The following is a 25,211-nucleotide window of genomic DNA, read 5'->3' as shown; positions in this document are numbered from 1 at the left end:
TGAAGTTGATTGGCGTGGTTCTGCTGTCCACAAAGAGTGGGCTGAGCCTAGTCTCTGGTGTGGACCAATCAGTTTCACAGACAATGCCACATATACTATCAGAGTGTGTTTTTTGTTTGCATTCTGACCACAAGTCAACAACTCAAAGAGGCGCGGAGCCAAACTCGTAAAGCCCTGACCCAACACAGAGCTAGAGACAGAGATGCCTTCAGACGTTTCCGAAAAGTCAGAGGTTCGTTTGATGTTGCAGACGTGCAAATGGGTCGGAGAGTGCCACACCGATTCGCTCCACCCTCGTAGAGACAGAGCGGACGCCCGAGGTGCGGTTAGAAGGAACTAAAGACGAGGTGGGGAAGGCGGCTTAAAGGGCAGCGCTACCAACTAATCCCCCCCCCCCTCCACCAAGTTATGCCGTCATCTATGTACTGTATGAAGGAATTTTTCGATGTAAAGCTTTCGTGACTGCAGGGATCCATCTTCTTGGTTCTTTCGGTAAAGTCACGTAGAAGGGAAATAATAAAATAATAAAAATAAAACATCATAAAATAATTCTCACGACGTTTCGGCCACAACGCAAGCAGCCGTCCTCAGGTGAAGAACAGGTCTGTCGGAAAGACAGCGTCTGAATGAACATTGATGCTGCTTATCCTGCATAATGCACGGGCATAATATGACTTTGAAACCCCCCACCCACCTCCTACGAATTCCACAAGTAGTGACTAATCCCATATCTGCATTTTCCATAAATATGCTAAATTCCTCTTGATATGCAAATTCCTTTGTCAAGGCGCTCTTCCCCCTCTAGCCCAGCTTAAATATACGCTGCCAAGCCTGGTGGTGCTCATTCAGACGCTGTCTTTCCGACAGACCTGTTCCTCACCTGAGGACGGCTGCTTGCGTTGTGGCCGAAACGTCGTGAGAATTATTAAATTATGTTGTATTGTTATTATTTTCCTTCTACGTGACTTTACCGAAAGAACCAAGAAGATATATGAAGGAAGTTATCGGCCAATAACACGTTTGCCTTCATACACGTGAGCGGAAACTGGACCATCCGCAGAAAGCCCCCCCCCCCCCCCAGGCGCGTTTGCGAGGGGGAAACACTCTATCCCGTAGAGACGAGAACAGGTGGAGGAGTCGATATCGTTGTTCGTATCTCATCCTCTTGCTCTATTTAAGGCAGGAAACAGGTAGATCTCTTCACAATTCTGGCAAAAAATCTTCTATCTTAAAATTATTTAGATAGCACCTCATCTAAGGCGCTTTACACAGAATTAACGATGGTAAATATGAATGTAATGGTGGAGATGAGGTGAACGAAATTGACGAGAGCAAGCAATGGGGGGGGCAAATCTGTGACGCGTGAATTTGGGGAATGCGTGATAGCCGTGTAATGAGAATATGAAGTGTGAACAGTAACAGTGGTCGCGGTTATGAGGGGGAGGTTAAGCGGTCGTGGGGTGAGCTAGGGGTAACAATAAGCGAGTTTTGAGTGCGGAGCGGAAACGAGTGAGCGAAGGTAACTGCTCAATGTGGAGGAGTAAGTTTGTTCCAGTGAATGGGGTGGGCGAGAAGGCAATGAAGAGTGAAATCGTGGATTGAGCACAAGGAGGAACAGACAGAGAGACAGAGAGAGAGCAAAGATTGAGAACGTCGAGGGCGAGAAGGCGTCACATAGACAGATACAAGAGTGGCAAGATGCGGTGGGACAAGACCATGAAGTGATTTGGAGAACAGCGAGGAATTTGAACGGGCAGCGTTAGTAGACAGAGAGCCAATGCAGTTGTGCGAGGAGGGTTGTGAGTTACGAGAATTGTAGGGAAGGTTGAAATATGATCCAATGAGGTTGGATGTAATCACCATCGAAACGTCATGGTGCTCATATTGTAAATCTTGTAGTGGATTTCCTCTCCAACACACAACCGGTGGGCTGAAATAGTAACTAATTAGCACGTTTTGTTTACATGACAAACCTTACTAATTGGCCGTGTCGGGTGGTGGCGGATTTAACGACGCATTTATACTTGCGCGATCTAACCCCAAAAAAACACTTTATTACGAATCTTATTACATATTTATAGAGCGACTTTATGCGCTTTACGTGGAAAAGGCAGAAACAAAAACGGAGTGAATTAGATGGCAGGGAGCGGTGCAAGGGCCCAGGAATGAGTGACCGTAACCGAGGGCACGTGGGGTCACGGAAGGGCTTGAGAGGATGGAAGGAGACAGATTGGAGGGGCGAGGGGGAGCAATGGAGAAGAGGTGAGGCTTTAAGAAAGGAACGGAAGGAGGTTAAGGAGATGGACAGCTTAATGTACAGGGGCAGTCTTGAGTCTGTGTGCAGTGTTGAGTCTATGGTGCAGTGTTGAGTCTATGGTGCAGTGTTGAGTCTATGGTGCAGTGTTGAGTCTGTAGTGCAGTGTTGAGTCTATGGGCAGTGTTGAGTCTATGGTGCAGTGTTGAGTCTATGTTGCAGTGTTGAGTCTATGGTGCAGTGTTGAGTCTATGGTGCAGTGTTGAGTCTACAGTGCAGTGTTGAGTCTATGGTGCAGTGTTGAGTCTATGGGCAGTGTTGAGTCTATGGTGCAGTGTTGAGTCTATGGTGCAGTGTTGAGTCTATGGTGCAGTGTTGAGTCTATGGGCAGTGTTGAGTCTACGGTGCAGTGTTGAGTCTATGGTGTAGTGTTGAGTCTATGGGCAGTGTTGAGTCTACGGTGCAGTGTTGAGTCTATGGGCAGTGTTGAGTCTATGGTGTAGTGTTGAGTCTATGGGCAGTGTTGAGTCTACGGTGCAGTGTTGAGTCTATGGGCAGTGTTGAGTCTATGGTGCAGTGTTGAGTCTATGGTGGTGTTGAGTCTATGGGTAGTGTTGAGTCTATGGGTAGTGTTGAGTCTATGGTGCAGTGTTGAGTCTATGGTGCAGTGTTGAGTCTATGGTGCAGTGTTGAGTCTATGGTGCAGTGTTGAGTCTATGGTGCAGTGTTGAGTCTATGGTGCAGTGTTGAGTCTATGGTGCAGTGTTGAGTCTATGGTGGTGTTGAGTCTATGGGTAGTGTTGAGTCTATGGTGTAGTGTTGAGTCTATGGGCAGTGTTGAGTCTACGGTGCAGTGTTGAGTCTATGGGCAGTGTTGAGTCTATGGTGTAGTGTTGAGTCTATGGGCAGTGTTGAGTCTACGGTGCAGTGTTGAGTCTATGGGCAGTGTTGAGTCTATGGTGCAGTGTTGAGTCTATGGTGGTGTTGAGTCTATGGGTAGTGTTGAGTCTATGGGTAGTGTTGAGTCTATGGTGCAGTGTTGAGTCTATGGTGCAGTGTTGAGTCTATGGTGCAGTGTTGAGTCTATGGTGCAGTGTTGAGTCTATGGTGCAGTGTTGAGTCTATGGTGCAGTGTTGAGTCTATGGTGGTGTTGAGTCTATGGGTAGTGTTGAGTCTATAGTGCAGTGTTGAGTCTACGGGGAGTGTTGAGACACAGAAACAAAGACAGAGACATGCACAGAGATACGGAGACACGCACAGAGAACCGCACGGAGACACGCACAGAGACACTCACGGAGACACGCACAGAGACACACACTTGCCCCAACAGTCTGTTAGGCTATATGGGGGATCTTTGTCTTTGGTGAAGGCCAGAGAGCATATAACCAGAGAGTAGCCACATAAACCCTGTTGATATCGACTAACACAGAGACCCAGAGACTCACACAGAGACCCAGATACTCACACAGAGACCCAAAGACTCACAGAGTGCCCAAATAGACACACACAGAGACCCAGAGACTCACACAGAGACCCAAAGACTCACAGAGTGCCCAAATAGACACACACAGAGACCCATAGACTCACAGAGTGCCCAAATAGACACACACAGAGACCCATAGACTCACAGAGTGCCCAAATAGACACACACAGAGACCCATAGACTCACAGAGTGCCCAAATAGACACACACAGAGACCCATAGACTCACACAGAGACTTATAGACTCACACAGAGACCCATAGACTCACACAGAGACCCAGATACTCACACAGAGACTAAAGACTCACAGAGTGCCCAAATAGACTCACACAGAGACCCATAGACTCACACAGAGACTTATAGACTCACACAGAGACCCATAGACTCACAATGTGCCCGAATAGACGCACACAGAGACCCATAGACTCATACAGAGACTCATAGTTTATTGTCCTTCTCCCTGCACCTTCGATTAGCACGTTTGGCTAGGTACGGTGCAAAATAAGTTCTACACACGTCCATACATATGTAGTGACATAAATGATGTCACTACTGTGTTGAGACAGTACCAGTTGATGACGGGTACTGTAGGTGGGGGTGCCTATCTATGGCACCAGCGTGAGCATGGCACAGCATGACTCACTAGAGGGCAGGGCCGAGTGTCACTGAGGTCGCGTCAGGCCGTGACACCGTGTGAACCCAATAGGGCACGTGACCGGACGAAGGGGGGCCAGGGGACCCCCAGATGGGAGTGCGAGGGTCACGTGGTGAGAGACCCGGGCCTTCCCAAAGGATCTATAAGGGGGCGTGGCCGAGGGCGGAGGAGTTATAAGCCTCGTCCCGAGAGAGAGCGGGGCTGTTCAACTCCGGGAATGAAGATGCCATCTATGGACCTCGGTCTCCGATCTCCGCTCGTGGGCCAGGCAGCCTGTTAAGCTGTCCTGGTCCCATTATGAAGTCATCCCCTCAAGTGCTAATTAAGTTAAGAACGGTGGTCACCACCCTATATCGTTATTCCGTTAACATCTGAGTTATCTGTTACGTTAGTTAATAAACAGTGTTGCCTCAAAGTTTTAAGTGTGCGCCTCAATTGAACCCATGACGCATACACCCCGCACCCCTCTGCTGATCCCGCTGCTGCTGCTGCTGCTCTTGTCCGACAGCTACCGCTGCGTTCAACGCCACGAGCGGCTCCATCTCGTCCGCCGACTTCGTCTCCAACACCTCAGCCGTGAGCTTCACGTTCGCCATCAGCACGAGGGCGCCGTACGTGCTCAAGGTCACGTTCGAGAGCATCAAGTAAGCGAGCGAGCATACGCCTCGCACTCTCGTCACAATGAGCAACTCGGCAACAACAACATCAGCAACACTGTGGACTACCCTAATACATTGATTTTTAACCTTTATTGTAGCCTTGGACCCTGACCCCTGGTTTATATTTGGAGTTTGCGTGTTCTCAGCATGGTCACGTAGATTTTTCTCTGGGTCCTCCGGTTTTTATTTCCCTTCACATTTAGAATCAAAGTCATGCGTTTAGAGTATTTGCCTTGCGAGACATGGCCATACAATGATACGCCACTTTCGTTGCTTTGAGCTATCAGTTTTGATAGCCAGGTCGCTTCGGTGGGCCTTACCTGGTAAATAAAGAGATTAGTTTGAGTTTGTGTGTCTATACGAATCTGTATAAATATGCGTTTAGAGCAGTAGTTCTTCACTTTTACTGCACTCTTGCACCCCTTTGGTTCTCAATCGTTAAAACAATGTATACTGTTAATAAATGCATATGGTTTGATAAAACGAAGTAGTTGTACATACGTGCCTGTAGCTTAATTTGTGTGTTCGATTATTTACCTTCTAACAAAAATCGGGCCAAGTCTCACACCACCAGGAAGTGCATGCACCCCAGGTTAAGAACCACTGCCCTAACGCGTAGTAGTAGTAGTGCTTTCGCAACCAAAATTATCCATGAGATTTTTTTTTGGGTTAGATCTGGTGAATATAAATGTGTCGTTAAACTCGCCACCACCCCGACACACAGCCAATCAGTAAGGGTTTGTGTCATGTAAACAAAACGTCCCAATTAGTTACTTAGTTCAGCGCTAACGGGTTATGTGTTGGAGAGCAAACCCACTCCAACATTTACAATTTAACGAAACATTTATATTTACGGGATCAAACCAAAAAAATCCCTCGATTATGGATAAACAATCTTGACTTAAAGCTTTCGTGACTGCAGGAATTCATATTCTTTGGGTCTTTCGGTAAAGTCACGTAGATAGGTTCAAAGAAAATAACAAAAAATCTACGACGTTTCGATCGCAACACAAGCGGTCGTCATCAGGAAAAGCGGGTTAGCCTCTAAAGGCAAATGTTTATAAAGGTTTAAAATGATCGTAGCCCAATTGTAATGTAAGTGATGGTCCATGGTGGCGCTCGTGGTGGATTCCCACCAATCAAAGGGCTGCCAGGTAAAAAATGTGCATGTAAGTGTAAGGTCGGAGGGTGACCTCGACGGCGAGGATGCTGAAGTGGCTATGTTAATGAACAGTAAAGGAATAGGCCTGGAGGACTTTCAACCAGCGTGAAAGTTGGCCAGACGGCTGTTCACTACACAGTGCGTACTGTAGCGCTGCATGGTCAAAGCGTCTACCATACAAATAGGGGCGATACTGTTGCACAAAAAACACAATAGCCAACAGTTCACGGCGTGTGACACAGTACCATTGTTCGGCCGGAGACAGCTCTCTGCTTCCATATTCAACAACACTCTCGACACCATTGACAACTTGAGACAGAACAGCTCCAATTCCGGTGTTACTAGCGTCTGTATCAAGGACGAACGGCAAGGGAAAGTCTGGGTAGCGGATGAGAGGGGGGGTTTCACCAGTCCATCCCGGAGCGCAACAAATGCGGCCTTCTGCTCCTCCCCCCAATGGAATTTCTGACCTTTTGCCATCAAGGTGTGGAGACGTTTGGCGATAGTCGCGAACCCGGCGACAAAACAGTGGTAATAGGATGCAAATCCTATTAAAATCCGCACCTCCCCCACTGACGCGGGGGTCGGCCAAATACAAACACACGCTGTTTTGTCCGGGGCCGTCGCAATACCTGATTTACTCACTATGTGGCCAAGATACCGAACAAATTTTTGGAGAAGGTGACACTTCTGTGGTTAAAATTTTAGGTTGGCTGCACGAATTTTAAGAAAAACAGCATGTAACCGTTCGAGGTGTTCTTTAAACATACGGCTGAAACTATAACCTCGTCGAGATATATTAGGCACAAGCCCCACTGGAGACCAGCTAGAACCAGTTCCATCAATCGCTGGAACGTAGCCAGCGTGGAATGAAGACCCATCGGAAGCCGATAAAATTTGAATAAACCTTGTGGTGTACAAAAGGCTGTTTTGGGCTTAGAGGCTTTATCTAGTGGCAACTGCCAAAATCCGGATAGGAGGTCAAAAGTGGAAAAGAACCGTGCTCCTGCTAGAGCATCCAGGGAATCGTCCATCTGAGGTAGAGGGTACGCTGCAGCAACAGATATCTTGTTAAGCTTACGGAAGTCAACACAGAATGGAAAACTACCATCCTGCTTTTTAACAAGAACAATTGGGGCTCCCCACGGGCTGGTGGATGGTGAAATAATATATGCGGCTAACATTTCACAAACCGCTAGCCATACATGTTCTTTTTCAGTAGGGCTCAGCAGGTAGGGATTCTGCCGGAAGGGAGCGGCGTCGCCCATATCGATGTGGTGACTCAAAAGCGTAGTGCGGCCGATGTCGAATTATCCTTTGCTAAATACATCTGAGAATTCACGCAAGAGCGCCCTCAACTCTCCCCTCTGGGCCTCGGACAACTCCGCATTTTCCGAACAAAGCGCATCTATCGACCTCTCATCAGAACCCTTTTGTGGCCGCGTATTTGACGTGGCCCCCACACTGCCAACGATGCTTCCTTCACAAAGCACTGGCGATGCATGAGCTAGCACGGTGCCCTCTTGAATGACCGATGTGTCTAACCCTGCGTTAAAGACCTGAATTAAGGGTTTATGATCATTGGATACCAACGTCTGGCCCCCTACTAACATCAACCCACGAATGGCTGTATTAGAGGGTCCCAAGAGGATTTCTCCCGTAGTCGCCTCCTGGTCTAGCGGCTTCCACAATCGTAAAGGAACCAACAACATTTGCACGCCAGGGGGAATCTTTACTGTCTTACGCGCAAAAGCTTGCACGGTAGCGTTGGCTGTGCCCAATCGAATGGGAGATGGCAAAAATGCCATTCGACGCCCGGATGGTAATTCAAGGCACCATTGATCAATCAAAATTTTCAGGGGCATCTTCCCCAAAAAGTCAGTCCTGAGCAAGCAAGGAATAGCAAGGGACGTCAATACAAGAACCGGTCCCGTCAATTTGACATCCGCAATACACACCTCCGCTGTTATTTTCGCCATTTTTGGCAAAGCACAGAGCGTCAACGGGCATAGGGTACGACATTTAGGAGGCAAAGATATTATAGATCAACTCGGAAATGATGGTCGCCGACACACCAGTGTCGACGAGCATCCTGATTTCAACCCCCTCTATCAATCCAATAACAGTGGATGAACCTGCGGTCGCTGCAATCACTTTGTGGGCCAGCTCCGACCACTGACCGAGTCGGAGCGGCCAGTCGGCCCAATCAAAGTCCGAACCCTCCCGCACCGATGCACGGGAACGAAAACCGACCGAGCGAGATGAGTGAGGTGGATTCAGGGGCCGAGTGTGTGATGTGTCGCGACTCGCATTCCCGCGCGGCTCCATTGCTCTCTCCTCTGCCGCTCGCTCCTCGCGGTGGAGCTCCGCGATGATGGATGCTGTGGCTTGGAGGAGCTCTGTGAGGCAGGAGTGTTATGTATGGCGCTCCCTCCCCGACGGCGGTGAGCTGTGATGTGCCCCGTCGGCACGCTGCTCCACCGAAGGCATCTTGCCTCCCTTCTCTGGGGTCGTCATCCCCGGGGCTGTTTGAGGGATGAGTTTGTCGTCTTCATTTTCCGACGTCCTGGTACATAGTCTGCTTCTCGTAAACATAATCCACCACGGCTAGCTTACTAAAGAACGTTTGGCCACTTCTGACACCAGTTGTAGTGAGTTCAACTGAGTCGCAGACATACTCTTTGGAGGCAACACATTTATTTACACCAACATTCGGGTTAACAGAATAACAACCTGTGGTGGTGACCACCAGGCTAACTACGCTAATTACAACGTAACTAGCTAAAATAGACCGGACCACAGCTTAGGTCCAGGTCCACGAGTTGGAGACTCTGTAGGACGTAGAACGTAGATGAAGGTTTCTTCAGGATGAACAACAGCAGCCGGTTCCTCCTGCCTTCATAGGTGCTATTCGCAAACAGCACTTGCCCCCAAAGTCTGTTACAGGCTATACGGGGGGGGGGGGGAGGGGTGGGAGGATCTTTGTCCTTTGTTGTGCCCGTGGCTCGTGTGAGCGCAGCCTCAACGATGAATCCCCGTGCTACAACGAGAGCCTCGAGGTGTTGGACGGAGAGCCCAGAAGCAGCGGCAGTGGCGGCGGCGAGACCCTGGCCGTGCTGTGTGGAACGGGGCGTGGCTCCGTGCCGCCCTACAGCCTCAAATCGACGGGACAGAGCCTCACCCTGGTGCTCAACTCCACGGGGCCTCTGGAAGGTAACGAATTCCCGAGGAGAGCATTTTACGATTGAGAACCAAATGGATGCAAGGCTGCAGTTAAAGTTAAGAACCACTGCTCTTAACTCATATAGAGTCACAGAGACCCATACTGAAACTGAAGATGTATTTTTATTTTACAAGGTAATGCTCACCGAGCTATATAGCTCTTTTTCAGGAGCGACCTGGCTATCGCCAAAGATAGCTCAACGAAAGTGACTTATCATCATCATCACGTGGAAATGTATAGCAGCGGCCAAATACTCTTAAGCACGTGATGTTGATTCTAAATGTGAAGTAAAAAAACTGGAGGTACCGGAGGAAAATCCACGCGACCAAGGGGAGAACACGCAAACCCCAAATAAACCGGTGTCAGGGTCGGAATCGAACCCACGATCTTTTGTACACCAGGAGCGGTAATTAATATCTCGCCACCATGGTGCATCCTGGGCGGTAGAGCCGAGGCAATTTGCAAGCTCGCTGTTCGATTAATAAAACAAATTCAGGTTTCAAATTCAAGTCAAGAGTTGATTACGTGAAAATAAATATTGTTGTGGTTACATTTGAAGTGCCGAAAATTGGCTGCATGGATCGCGCATTCTCTGCTCATGTTGCCTCAACAATCCTGCTGGTGTCTCCTCGTGTCTCCCCCCGTGTCTCCTCCTTGTGTCTCATTATAGCATCTCCTCCTCGTGTCTCCTCCTTGTGTCTCCTCCTGGTGTCTCCTCCTAGCATATCCCCCTCGTGTTTGCTCCTTGTGTCTCCTCCTGGTGTCTCCTCCTGGTGTCTCCCCCTCGTGTCTCCCCCTCCCGTCTCCTCCTCGTGTCTCCTCATCGCCCGGGAAGCTTACACCAGCCTGTCTCCCTCCTGCAGGCCGAGGCTTCAAGCTGAAGTACTTCTATGATGCTGCGACGCGGTCTACAAAATGTGAGTGTCAGGGGAGCTTACTCTTTGGTTCTTTCAGTAAAGTCACGTAGGTATAAAATGAAATACAATAAATTAAATCACGACGTTTCGATTGCAACACAAGCAATCATCATCGGGTGGGAAAACCACAGCAAGAACATTTTTTGCTGAAGTGGGAGAGAGAGTTGCCGTGGTAAGAAGTTATATAGGTAAGAAAGGGGGAGGAGCAATAGGGGAGAGGGAGGGGTGAGGGTGTGGGATAGGGGGGGGGAAGCGCTGCGTGGTGTAGTAGTACCCGGTAGATATAATAGACGACAACCAATATAAAGCAGTTAGGTTTTACCTGGTTAATAACATCCTTCCAATGATTGCTCAATTTGTATCCATCTTCTCGGTTGCAGTTATGGTTATGTTTATATATCTGGATGGCTTCATGAACAAACCTTTGATAGTAGCCGAAAGTTTACAGAGCACCTTGGTCACCTTGTCAGGGGAGTGCGCGCGTGTCAGTGCGTATACATGTGTGTCAGTGTGGGTCGCGGTGTCACAGTGGTTAGCGCAGCTGAGCTATGAACCCGGCGACCCGAGTTAAATTCCCGCTCACGGCCACGAACGCCAGTGATAGCGATTATCTGAAAAGGTCTTGGGCCACCCCTTGATCAACTTGGCCTCAAAAGAGTCCCCTAGGGTGTAAACATCACCACTGGGGAGACAAAGGTGGCCGGGCGTGGTGCTGGCCACCCGTGTGTTGTGCCGGCCTTCATAGGTGCTCGCTAACAGCACTTGCCCCAACAGTCTGTTAAGGCCATAATACAGGTTGTTTTGGTTTAGATTGCGTAAATATATAAATGTGGAGTTAAACCCGCCATTACCTAACACAGCCAACTAGTAAGGCTTGTCACGTAAACAGAACATGCCAATTCCTTACGAGTGCAGTGCTGTTATTTCACGCGGACAACGTATTTTTCTCCTGCGTCACTTTATTCAACACCCCGTAACTCCGTCGCAACTCTTCCGCTCGCTCTGCTCACCTGCCATGCTTGAGCACCTGCTCCCTTTCACTCTCCTAGCCTCTCTACTGATAGCCTGTTTTCTCTCTCTCACTCACTATCCTAGCCTCTCCACTGCTAGCCTGTTCTCTCTCTCACTCTCCTAGCCTCTCCACTGCTAGCCTGTTCTCACTCTCTCTCTCTCCTAGCCTCTCCACTGCTAGCCTGTTCTCTCTCTCACTCTCCTAGCCTCTCTACTGCTAGCCTGTTCTCTCTCTCACTCTCCTAGCCTCTCCACTGCTAGCCTGTTCTCTCTCTCACTCTCCTAGCCTCTCCACTGCTAGCCTGTTCTCTCTATCACTATCCTAGCCTCTCCACTGCTAGCCTGTTCTCTCTCTCACTCTCCTAGCCTCTCCACTGTTAGCCTGTTCTCTCTCTCACTCTCCTAGCCTCTCCACTGCCAGCATGTTCTCTCTCTCACTCTCCTAGCCTCTCCACTGCTAGCCTGTTCTCTCTCTCACTCTCCTGGCCTCTCCACTGCTAGCCTGTCCTCTCTCTCACTCTCCTAGCCTCTCCACTGCTAGCCTGTTCTCTCTCTCACTCTCCTGGCCTCTCCACTGCTAGCCTGTCCTCTCTCTCACTCTCTCCTAGCCTCTCCACTGCTAGCCTGTTCTCTCTCACTCTCCTAGCCTCTCCACTGCTAGCCTGTCCTCTCACTCTCCTAGCCTCTCCACTGCTAGCCTGTTCTATCTCTCACTCTCCTAGCCTCTCCACTGCTAGCCTGTTCTCTCTCTCACTCTCCTAGCCTCTCCACTGCTAGCCTGTCCTCTCTCTCACTCTCCTAGCCTCTCCACTGCTAGCCTGTTCTCTCTCTCACTCTCCTAGCCTCTCCACTGCTAGCCTGTCCTCTCTCTCACGCTCCTAGCCTCTCCACTGCTAGCCTGCTCTCTCTCTCACTCTCCTAGCCTCTCCACTGCTAGCCTGCTCTCTCACTCACTCTCCTAGCCTCTCCACTGCTAGCCTGCTCTCTCTCTCACTCTCCTAGCCTCTCCACTGCTAGCCTGTTCTCTCTCTCACTCTCCTAGCCTCTCCACTGCTAGCCTGCTCTCTCACTCACTCTCCTAGCCTCTCCACTGCTAGCCTGTTCTATCTCTCACTCTCCTAGCCTCTCCACTGCTAGCCTGTTCTCTCACTCACTCTCCTAGCCTCTCCACTGCTAGCCTGTTCTCTCTCTCACTCTCCTAGCCTCTCCACTGCTAGCCTGTTCTCTCTCTCACTCTCCTAGCCTCTCCACTGCTAGCCTGTTCTCTCACTCACTCTCCTAGCCTCTCCACTGCTAGCCTGTTCTCTCACTCACTCTCCTAGCCTCTCCACTGCTAGCCTGTTCTCTCTCTCACTCTCCTAGCCTCTCCACTGCTAGCCTGTTCTCTCTCTCACTCTCCTAGCCTCTCCACTACTAGCCTGTTCTCTCTCTCACTCTCCTAGCCTCTCCACTGCTAGCCTGTTCTCTCACTCACTCTCCTAGCCTCTCCACTGCTAGCCTGTTCTCTCTCTCACTCTCCTAGCCTCTCCACTGCTAGCCTGTTCTCTCTCTCACTCTCCTAGCCTCTCCACTGCTAGCCTGTTCTCTCTCTCACTCCCCTAGCCTCTCCACTGCTAGCCTGTTCTCTCTCTCACTCTCCTAGCCTCTCCACTGCTAGCCTGTTCTCTCACTCTCCTAGCCTCTCCACTGCTAGCCTGCCCTCTCTCTCACTCTCCTAACCTCTCCACTGCTAGCCTGTTCTCTCTCACTCTCCTAGCCTCTCCACTGCTTGCCTGTTCTCTCTCTCACTCTCCTAGCCTCTCCACTGCTAGCCTGCTCTCTCTCTCACTCTCCTAGCCTCTCCACTGCTAGCCTGTTCTATCTCTCACTCTCCTAGCCTCTCCACTGCTAGCCTGTTCTCTCTCACTCTCCTAGCCTCTCCACTGCTAGCCTGTTTTATCTCTCACTCTCCTAGCCTCTCCACTGCTAGCCTGTTCTTTCTCTCACTCTCCTAGCCTCTCCACTGCTAGCCTGTTCTATCTCTCACTCTCCTAGCCTCTCCACTGCTAGCCTGTTCTCTCACTCACTCTCCTAGCCTCTCCACTGCTTCAGCAGTTCTCCTGCTGTGCTTGTCTCACCTGATGACGGTTCTTCTTAGGTTTTTTCGGTAAAGTCACGTAGAAAGTAAAATAAAATAAAAACAAAAATCACGACGTTTCGGAGGCAACACAAGTCTCCGTCATCAGGTGGGACCGTCACAGCCAGATTAGCTGTATCAAGATGACGGAGACTTGTGTTGCCTCCGAAACGTCGTGATTTTTGTTTTTATTTTATTTTACTTTCTACGTGACTTTACCGAAAAAAACCTAAGAAGATGATTCCTTGCAGTCACGAAAGCTTCAAATCTAGAACTGATGACGGTTCTCGTGACTGCAGGGATTCATCAAGAAGATGAATCCCTGCTGTCACGAAAGCTTTAAATCGAAACTGATGACAATTGCTTGTGTTGCGATCGAAACGTCGTGGTCTGTTGATTTTCTATCAACGTGACTTTACCGAAAGAAGCAAAGAGTATGGATTCCTGCAGTCACGAAAGCTTCAAATCAAGATTCCTCCTGTTTCGTTCCTTAAATACTGTAGAGGGGTAGATGTTGTGACATTACTTGTGTGCTCTTCTTGCGTGAAGTGGGGGGGGGGATTAATGAATTTATATAAATGAGCATCGGTATCCATTGCCGTTTTGGTTATTTGTATGGGAACCGAACTTACATTATGCATGCGCACTATGCAAGCCAATTTTGCTTGTACCTGCTGTCGATTGTGTACTAAAATAGTCATACCGACGGTAATCCCTCGAGACGCTGTACTGTGAAAGCGCCACCACGTGAGATACGAGACAATGGTGAATCAGTTCACATTGTTACAGGGGGGAGGGTGGGGGTGTTCACATTACTTGCGTTGCTTCACGTTTCTCCTAAGCCCGTACCAGGTACATAAAATATGCTTTTGTTAAAAAAAAAAAACACAAAAGCAAGGAAAACTGGTTTTTTTTCGTTGTTTCCACTCATTATTATTGTCAAAGTTCGGCATGGCAAATAAAGCACCCAAACGGGTTCGTCGCATGCGTGGCTCCGTCAGCTCATGCTTGGCCTCGAACGACACGATGGCTAGGAGATGTTGACTACCTCACCTGGTATACAGGAGGTCGTGGGTTCGATCCCGATCCCTTGACGCGTGTTGTAATTTTAAATTTGCGTTTCTCTTTCTCTCATCATCACAGTGGCTAGGAGATGTTAACTACCTCGCCTGGTAAACATGAGGTTGTGGGTTCGATCCAGACCCCTTGACGCGTGTTGTATATTTGGAGTTTGCGTTTCTCTCTCTCATCATCATTACAGTGGCTAGGAGATGTTACCTACCTCGCCTGGTATGGAGGAGGTCGTGGGTTCGATCCAGACCTCTGACGATGCCTGCTGCTGTATATTTGGAGTCTGTGTCTCTCTCTCTCATCATCATCACAGTGGCTAGGAGATGTTAACTACCTCGCCTTTTAAACATGAGGTCGTGGGTTCGATCCCGACCCCTTGACGCGTGTTGTATATTTGGAGTTTGCGTTTCTCTCTCTCTCATCATCATCACGGTGGCTAGGAAATGTTAACTACCTCACCTGATATACAGGAGGTCATGGGTTCGATCCCGATATTGACGCACGTTGTATATTTGGAGTTTAACAAGTAGGCTTTCGTGACCAATATGATCCATAACAGAAGGATTTTCCACAATTCTGCCTGTGGCCTGATGAAGCTAGTTATTGTAATCATCAGCGAAACGTCGCGGTACTCAAATTGTCAATGTGGTGGGTTGACTCTCCAACACATCGGTGTGCTGAACGAGTAACGAATTGGCTTTTGTTGACGTGACAAACCTTACTAGTTGGCTGTGTCGGGGGGTGGCGGCTTTAATGACACATTCATATTCTTAGGTTTTTTCGGTAAAGTCACGTAGGTAAAACATTAAAATTAATAAAAGTAAAATAAAATAAAAATCACGACGTTTCGGAGGCAACACAAGCTTCCGTCTTCAGGTGGAACCGTCACAGCCACGACTTGATACAGCTGTCGTGGCTGTGACGGTTACTTTTATTAATTTTAATGTTTTACCTACGTGACTTTACCGAAAAAACCTAAGAATATGAATCCTTGCAGTCACGAAAGCTTCAAATCTAGAATTGACACATTCATATTCATGCATATTATCCCCGTGGTCGCGTGAATTTATCCCCCGCTTTTTAAAATCTACATCGCGCGTGTAGAGTATTTGGCTACATAGCTCAGTGAGTTCTAGATTTGAAGCTTTCGTGACTGCAAGGATTCATACTCTTGGATTTTTTCGGTAAAGTCACGTAGGTCAAAAATAAAATTTTAATTAATAAAATAAAATAATAAATAAACTTGATACAGCAAACGTGCTGTGACTGTTCCACCTGAAGACAGAAGCTTGTGTTGCCTCCGAAACGTCGTGATTTATGATTTTATTTTATTATTATTTTTATTAATTTTAATTTCATTTTTTACCTACGTGACTTTACCGAGAAAACCCTAAGAGTATAGCTCAGTGAGGCCTAGTAAAATGAAAAAAATGGTTTAGTTTAAATAGTTTTAGATGAAATTCATCTTGATTCGATGCTTTTGTGACTGCAGGAATCCATACTCTTTGGTTCTTTCGGTAAAGTCACGTACCTACACAATACATGGTGCTACCTACGTGACTTTACCGAAAGAAGCAAAGGGTATGGCATTCATCGTTGCATTCAACGCGCAACACTAACACTCATAAGCAGGGGCGCAGCTACCTATTTCAACAGAGGGGCTATGCAAGATACGACTTTGCCCCCTCCCCTCCTTTCTTCCGACTCACTTATGTTGAAATATCTACGGATGTTTTTAACAATGTTAGACTATACACTATATTTTTCGATTTAAAGCTTTCGTGACTGCAGGAATTCATCTTCTTGGTTTTTTCGGTAAAGTCACGTAGAAGGGAAGTAATAAAATAATAAAAAATAAAACATAAAACAATTCTCACGACGTTTCGGCCACAACGCAAGCAGCGTTGTCGTGAGAATTGTTTTATGTTTTATTTTTATTATTTTATTACTTCCCTTCTACGTGACTTTACCGAAAAAACCAAGAAGATGATATACACTATATATTATCTTTTTTTTTATTTTGGTTGCACCATGTATTGGGTTTAGAAGAAGACAGTCTAACATTGACAGTTATTAATAAAGCCTATATGTAAATGTTACAATACTCACAATAAAGTTACCGTGCATCTTGCTTTCATGCGCATGTCAGTTTGCATATTAAAGGCTTGGTGTTCAGTAAAAAAAAAACACTAACAGCAGTGCCATATTTGACACTGTATTTTTTTTATTTTTAACAGTTTTTAGGCATTAATGGTTAATTGTTGGAATTTTTTAAAATATTTTTCTTATCCATTTTTTTTATACTTGTTTAAATCTGTCGATTCTTGACAACCCTTGTGGCCGCCTGTGGCCCTCCTACGCGTCGCATAACCCTAACACACACACACAACCCAATTATAGTTGCGCTTTATCATCATAGAATGAATCCGTGACAGAATGAATAACATCATGGTAGTAGGTTTTTACCCTTTGAACTGGTACAAAAACTGACACCTTTATACAAGGCATCATGTTTGCAATAACCACAACACAAGCAGTCAAAATGCAAACAAAAAGAAACAACTCTTCTTCTTGGTTCTTTCGGTAAAGTCACGTAGAAGGGAAGTAATAAAATAATAAAAATAAAACATAATAAAATAATTCTCACGACGTTTCGGCTACAACGCAAGCAGCCGTCTTCAGGTGAAGAATCAAACACTGCCAAGCTTGGAGCGTATATATAAGCTGGGTTGGAGGTGGAAGAAGAGCGCCTTGACAAAAGAATTTGCATATCAAGAGGAATGTAGCATATTTATGGGAAATGCGTAGGAGGTGGGCGAGGGGGTTTCAAAGTTATATTATGCCCATGCATTATGCAGGATTAGCAGCATCAAAGGGAGGGGGTAGGGGGTAGCAGTAACAAAGGGAGGGAATGTTAATAGTATGTAAAAACAACGAAACATGTCAATGGGAGAGCGGTGGTAGGAGACCCGCAGCGGAGCAAAGAATCCATTCCCTGTGGAGAACACAAGATACACAGTCAATGCCAGTGAGTGGACTGCGGTCTGAAAGTCACCGTAAACGTAAACAACAATCAGTTAAGATCCGAAATGGTTTATTACGTCCTTCCAATGATTGCTGAGCCAGAATCCATCTTCTCGGTTGAGATTGTCTCTGTGTTTGTATATGTGGATCGCCTCACGAATCTCTCATGGTAGCCAGATGGCTTGCAGAGAACCTCTGTCTTGGAGAAGTCAATGTCATGTGAGCCCACTGAATTGTAACAGTGATCTGCCACGGCTGAGGTGTTTGTCCTACCGTGTTTCAGGTCTGCTTTATGTTCACGGATGCGGTCCGAGACATGTCGTTTGGTTTCTCCAATGTAACTGCTACCACAGAGGCAACTTAGTTTGTAGACGCCAGGGTACTGTATGTCTGGAACCACGTCTTTTACAGACGGGACCAGATCACAACTCTGATAATGATAATGATATACACTGTCCTTGAAGTTGATTGGTCCACACCCGAGACAGCTTTTCTTAGAGCCTAGTCTCCATTGGTGTTGGACCAGATGACGCCACAAGGCGTACAACTCAAAAACAGCGCACTATCAGAGTATTGACAGCTCGGGGTAAGAATTTACACTATGAGACCTTCTTTACCAGTGGCAAAATATGGTAGTAGGTTTTTACCCTTTCAACTGGCACAACTTCAAGGACAGTGCATATCATTATCATCATCAGAGTTGTTTCTTTTTGTTTGCAATTTGACTGCTTGTGTTGTGGTTATTGCAAACATGATGCCTTGTATAAAGGTGTCAGTTTGTTGTACCAGTTGAAAGGGTAAAAACCTATTACTATGGAATCTACCCTAGAGAAGTCTTCACGTCCATCGATTGTGTGCATGTCAACCCTGCTCGTATGGTATGGCAGGGAAGGGAGGGTAGGGCAGTGGGAGTCTTACCAGGACCCCAGACACCGTTGGTTGATTTCAGACTTTTTCCCCTGGACTCCTGGAGCTGTCGTCCAACAACCTCCTTTATCAACCCTCTCCCCTCTCATAATAATTCATATTAAAAGGTTTTTGGGGTTAGATGGCGCTATTTATAAATGTGTCGTAACCCTCCACCACCCGACACGGCGAATCAGCAAAAAAAAAGTGTCACGTTGACAAAAGACAAATAGTTCACTGCTTTAGCCCACCGGTGTGTTGAAGAGTGAATCCACAACATTTACAATTTTTGAGTACGACGTTTCGCTGGTAATTACATCCAGCATCATCGGGCAATTCGCTCTTCAACACACCGGTGGGCTAAAGCAGTGAACTATTTGTCTTTTGTCAACGTGACACTTTTTTGCTGATTGGCCGTGTCGGGTGGTGGAGGGTTACGACACATTTATAAATAACGCGATCTAAACCCAAACACGTTTATTATGAATAATATTGGTCGCGAAAGCCTACGTGTTAAACCTCTCCCCTCTATCACTCTTTTCCACCAAATCTGTACATTTTGGAGGATTTTGCCCCAATCTCCTATCCCCTTTTTCCGAGCATTTATTTTTAATGTATTCATTCCAGTTGTCGCCCTGCGTATAAATCCCTACATCTATAACCTTAACGTGACCCCCCTCCCCACACACGACCTCACGTAATGTTAACACGGCAGCACGGCCACCACAGCTTTTGAGGGCGCATCAACCTTGCGAACCAAATCGCTCCTTTCGAAATCGCTCAACTCTGACACAGCGGTGTCGCCTCGTAACACCACCGCCGCGACCTCACAGAGGTCACTCGCTCTCGAATAGAGAGGCAGAGACGACAGAGGAGGAAGAATCAACGATGAATAGAAAGGCCACAGTGGTGGATATCAACCTCGCCTGGTATAACAGGAGATCGCTGGTTCGAACCCGACCCTGACGCCTGATGTATATTTGGAATTTGCTTGTCTATCTCTCTAGCCGTGGTCACATGGAATTTTTTTTCGGGGTCTTCCGGTTTTTAATTTCCACATTTAGAATGGATGTCAAGCATTTAAGAGTATTGAGAAACGTGACGTCACATCAAAATGCGCGACGTTAAATAAATATGGACAACACGTTCTACTTAATTAAATATACTTTTTAATAAATGTTTTCTCCTACAACATCAGAGTGCAGCGCCACGTTCAATACGCACTACAATGACAATAGTTTAAAGCGATTTGAAGCATTTTTTATATTTTTTGGGGGGTGGGGGCAGAGCTTTGTGACGTCATATTTGAAGGGGGGGGGGTCTGACTTTTTGTGACGCCGTGTGACGAAGGGAGGGAGGGGGGGTTCAAAATTCGTCCAAAATCGCGTGACGTCATTTATGGACGGCCCCATAAGGCAGCAATGTGGCTCAGCAGCTCAATACCAACGTCGAGGTCTGCCAGCACCACGAGAGTGATTTTAGGAGAGAGTTCACGTTGTTTTGCTACTCCACTGCTGAAGCACAAGACAATGGTAGTCTTCTTCTATCGTATGGAGTAATAACAGCAGATTAAAGATGCAATATTAGATTTGTTATCCACTCAATTGTCATGTAAGTGTAATATCTCAATTACGGCGGGAGACGAGTTGACGGGGCAGCACTTATTTATTAACACTCACGTAACAGTAACAGATACAGCCGAGATACAGCCTACGCTACGCGTGCCTAACTCGGCCACGCTCTCAGGCCCTCTGGCTACACTCACCCCACAGGGAGCTATCGGACCTGCCTTGCCAGGCACGGACCCCGACCTCTGGGTTACACAACCCGGCCCTTACAAGGACATCGGGCTGTGAATCCCAAGGTCTCGCCTCTGAGCCGCACAGAGCCCCGGCCCTTACAAGGGCAGCGGGACTAGGGGTCTCAGGGCCCTATCTCTTCCTCCGTCTTCTGTCTTCACTGGTAGACTTCTCCCCGAGTGCTGCTGCGCATCGCCTTACATAGCCCTCCGCTCCAGGGGGCGGGGCCTATGCGGACCGCGATGTGGACACCCGCCTGCGGACCGCGATGTAGCCACCCACCACGCGCTGTCACACGATCCCCCCCTGCCAGCACGCACCACCTCTACGTAAGCAAGAGTGAATCTCGTCCATTCCTCCTTCAAAGGAGTGAAGATAGCTTTGAAGCTTCCGTGACTGCAAGGATTCATACTCTTAGGTTTTTTCGGTATGACATTTTGAATACCTTTCTGTGTTTCAGTCAGGGGCGGTTTCTTCATTAGGGCGATTGGGCGACGCACCACCAATGTCATTCAACCACAGATTCACGCTAGCCGTCACTGGGCCTCTGGATATAGTCCAATCAGCGTCATGCTACGTTCTGTGGAGTACCGCCTCTTTTTGGGCGATTTCCCTCCAGCTGGGAATCGCCCCGAGTGGTCCCATAGACTTACATTCAAAGATGTTTTTTTTCGAACGGGGGCGCTGCAATGCATTCTCTATGGCTTCCGGGAGGGCACGCCCTAACGTGCTTACGTCATCATACGTGCTTACGTCATCATACGTGCTTACGTCATCATACGTAAGCACGTTTCATCCAACAATATAATTTGTTGCCACCTAGTGGAATCTTTAATAAAATAAACTTGAGTGGTTTGTTTTAATAGTGAGTATAGAAACAAACAAGATGTATTGTAAGAGTCACTTTATTTTTCATTAATATTAAAGAAGTGAAGTTGCCTTTACATGCTTAAGCTGTTAATTTATCCATTGCATGGGTGGACCTTATCCGTATCAATCATCCAGACATTTGCCCCCCCTGAGAGATTTTGCAGGAGCCGCCACTGGTTTCAGTTTCAGTTATTTTGGTATGTGTGATCGAACAGTGATCGGGCTATGACGTTTTGAATGTGTGTTTCATGTGCTCGAGCAGTGATTGAGTTATGACGTTTTAAATACGCGCCTATATTCAGTTTCAGTTTTCAGTTTCATTCATTAGGTATCGCCCTGTGAGCCATTTGGCTCTTGACTCGGGTGCAACCGCAACAAACAAAAACATGAACAAGGAACATCTTAAAGTGACTATGTGCAACAGAAAAATCCAGGAAAAAACAGCAAAAGTCTTCCAGAAAAAACACCGTATTTCAACGCTGTGTGCAAAAAATCCCAGTGGGATGCAAGTCAAACAATAACAACCACAAGACAATTTAGATTAAAGTTATCAGTCTAACTCTGTACTACAACAAACAAATATGGCTAAACCAAAACGTTTTCGAAATCACCAAAATAAAGCTATAAAAACAATGTAGCAGTGATCCTAAGAACTGTGATTCAAATTTAACAATAAACAATATGCATACCATGTACGACCAAACTTTGCAGCCGTAGCTGGCAGCATGAGTCACTCCATAACAGCAGGAGTATCAGTAGGAGTATCAACATTTTTCAATGCAGTGGTCGAACTATGACACTTTGAATGCTTGTGTCTGTGATCGAGAATTGATTGAGCATTGACCGAGCTTTGGATCTTTCCTCTTCTGTTCGGCTGATGTAGATTCAGAGCAACAACTAATATTCGGGTGGTCAAGCCAGATCACAGCGTCAGGAGGCAGGTGGAGTTGTATCACTGCGATGTTTAATTACTTTTTAATAATTCATTGTGTTCGAGAGATGCTCACATCTTCTTGGTTCTTTCGGTAAAGTCACGTAGAAGAGAAATAATTAAATAATCAAAATAAAACATAATAAAATAATTCTCACGACGTTATGGCCACAACGCAAGCAGCCGTCCTCAGGTGAAGAACAGGTCTGTCGGAAAGACAGCGTCTGAATGGGCACCACCAAGCTTGGCAGCGTATATTTAAGCTGCTGGGTTGGAGGCGGGGAAGGGGCGCCTTGACAAAGGAATTTGCATATCAAGAGGAATTTAGCATATTTATGGGAAATGCAGATATGGGATTAGTCACTACTTGTGGAATGCGTAGGAGGTGGGGGGGGGGGGGGTTTCAAAGTCATATTATGTATTTTATTGTTTTATTTGTATTATTTTATTATTTCCCTTCTACGTGACTTTACCGAAAGAACCAAGAAAACCAAGAAGATGCTTTGATGCTGTTTGCCGGTCGAATCGCCTTTTAAAAAAATAGCTTTTTCGCTCTACGGGCTTCACTCAGTGGGAAATTCACTTCTGATTATTCTGATTTTGAAGCGACCTCTGTGAAGTTTGTTGGGCTCAGCCATTTTTAAATCCTTTATATTAAGTTCCATGCTTGCTTGCTTGCTTACGACCGTGCAAATCTTTCGGTCGTTTTTTAACCCACTTCCCGTGATCCAATCGAGCTGACATTTTCCACACAGACTCGATGTGCGTGACAATTAATGTTCGTGAATTTTTTTTCCCAAATGTTACACTTTTTAGGACAAAAATATTATATTTAATTACCAATTGCTTAATGGTGGCATGCAATAATCTGACCCATAGGTGGCAGCCATCTCAAGCCAGAGGACGAGAGGACTCTAGCCGCCACGCATATAAAGGATTTATAGTGAAAAACTTTGTTTTTACGGGTTATACTTGTTCTTTTAATCCCGCCAAACGAGATTTTTTTACTTTACCGCTCGACTCTGGCAGTCTTGGTGACACCAACGCCACCTGGCTGCGGTTCTGTCCATCTCTGGCAGAAGTCGCAAACGGGTTTTGATTCCTTACCCGTACCCGGCCGCACCAGGGTCGCAAACGGGTACTCGTACCCTACCCGATACCCGGCTACCCGTACCCGGCCGGGTATCGGGTAGGGTACGGGTACCCGATTGCGATCTCTGGGATGAAGCCATGTTGCAGGCGCGGGTGGGTTGATTCTATGAACTTGAATTGTGAGAAGAGACAAGACGTTGGGAAATGAGTGACAAACGGTTACTCACCAGTGACTCACGGCCTACCCGTACCCGTACCCGGCCGCACCAGGGTCGCAAACGGGTACCTGTACCCATACCCGGCCGGGTACGGGTAGCCGGGTATCGGGTAGGGTACGGGTATCGGGTACCCGGTTGCGACCTCTGATCTCTGGCTGTCACCACGTCAGAGGTGATCGATTGGCACGAGAAAGAGAGGCATTTTAGGATCCGAGCTACGATCCGGTCTGTGTGGTCGTGACATCGACTTCGGGGAGTGTGGGCAACTATTGTCTCAAGAATGAACGCCGTTCCCGTTTGTGATCCCGTGTGACGCCGCACGCAGCCTGTGGGAAGGCGATGTCCGGCTTCCCCAACCCGTGGCTCGTGAACCTCACCTACAACGAGGCGACCACGTGCAGTGCCACGGTGATCAGCAGCCAGTGGCTCCTCACCTGCGCACACTGCATCAGCAACGCGTACGTATGTACACGAGAAGACTGACAAACATACACGCGTTTGTATTCATGTGTGTGTGTGTGCGTGTGTATGTGTATGTGTGTGAGCTCCTTTGTGGTGCTCGCTAACAGCACTTGCCCCTACAGTCTGTTAAGGCTATACGGGGGATCTTTGCTCCTTTGTGTAGCGGTAGTGTAGCGGTTATCATGCTGCACTACGTACCCAGCAACCCGAGTTCGACTTCTGCTCGCGGTCACCATCGGTGACGATTATATATCTGAACTGGTCTCCCCGAGGTCAACTCAGCCTAAAATGTCGTGTGTAAACATCGCTACTAGGGAGACAAAGGCGGTCGGGCGTTGTGTTGGCCATCCACCCTCTCGTGTGCTGTACCGGTCTTCATAGGTGCTCGGTAACAACACTTGCTCCAAAAGTCTGTTAGAGTGTGCCTTTTGGCGTCATCTGGTCCAACCCAAGTGAGACTAGGCTCTAAGGAAAGCTGTCTTGGGTGTGGACCAATCAACTTCAAGGACAGTGCACATTGTCAGAGTTATGTCTTTTGTTTGTATTATGACTGCAGGTATTGCGGTCTATGCAAACATGACTCCTTGTAAAAAGGTGTCAGTTTTGTTGCCAGATAGAAGGGTAAAAAACCAATTAGCATATTTTTACTGGCAAATGAGGTTCCCATAGTGAAGTCTGTTAAAGCTATTAAGCGGAATTTTTCTCTTGTCTTTGTACTTTACCGCTCACGGCCAACACTAGTAACGATTATCTTAACCGGTCCTTCCCCTTAGCCTCAAATCTAAGTACCTTTCGATTTAAAGCTTTCGTGACTGCAGGGATTCATCTTCTTGGTTCTTTCGGTAAAGTCACGTAGAATGGAAATAATAAAATAATAAAAATAAAACATAATAAAATAATTAAATTTCGATTTAAAGCTTTCGTGACTGCAGGGATTCATGTTCTTGGTTCTTTCGGTAAAGTCACGTAGAAGGGAAATAATAAAATAATACAAATAAAACATAATAAAATAATTAAATTTCGATTTAAAGCTTTCGTGACTGCAGGGATTCATGTTCTTGGTTCTTTCGGTAAAGTCACGTAGAAGGGAAATAATAAAATAATACAAATAAAACATAATAAAATAATTAAATTTCGATTTAAAGCTTTCGTGACTGCAGGGATTCATGTTCTTGGTTCTTTCGGTAAAGTCACGTAGAAGGGAAATAATAAAATAATAAAAATAAACATAATAAAATAATTAAATTTCGATTTAAAGCTTTCGTGACTGCAGGGATTCATGTTCTTGGTTCTTTCGGTAAAGTCACGTAGAAGGGAAATAATAAAATAATACAAATAAAACATAATAAAATAATTAAA

The 25,211-nt window shown here is 46.8% G+C and overlaps 1 protein-coding gene across 1 annotated transcript in view; it reads left to right on the top strand.

Moving 5' to 3' along the window:
- The first annotated feature begins 8,443 nt into the window (after positions 1-8,443).
- The window catches only part of LOC144953419 (transmembrane protease serine 11E-like), a 28,255-nt gene continuing 11,487 nt past the window's right edge, over positions 8,444-25,211 (top strand). The window contains exons 1-4 of the mRNA XM_078883995.1: positions 8,444-8,499; positions 9,232-9,425; positions 10,299-10,352; positions 23,716-23,848. Coding sequence (XP_078740121.1) covers positions 8,444-8,499; positions 9,232-9,425; positions 10,299-10,352; positions 23,716-23,848 — 437 coding nt within the window. The remainder of the gene's footprint in view (positions 8,500-9,231; positions 9,426-10,298; positions 10,353-23,715; positions 23,849-25,211) is intronic.

This window comes from Lampetra fluviatilis, chromosome 76 (genome assembly GCF_964198595.1).
Source record: "Lampetra fluviatilis chromosome 76, kcLamFluv1.1, whole genome shotgun sequence".
In the NCBI taxonomy this organism is placed as follows: Eukaryota; Metazoa; Chordata; class Hyperoartia; order Petromyzontiformes; family Petromyzontidae; genus Lampetra; species Lampetra fluviatilis.
The sequence above is the reverse complement of the archived record's forward strand: the minus strand, read 5'-3'. Positions and strand labels throughout refer to the sequence as shown.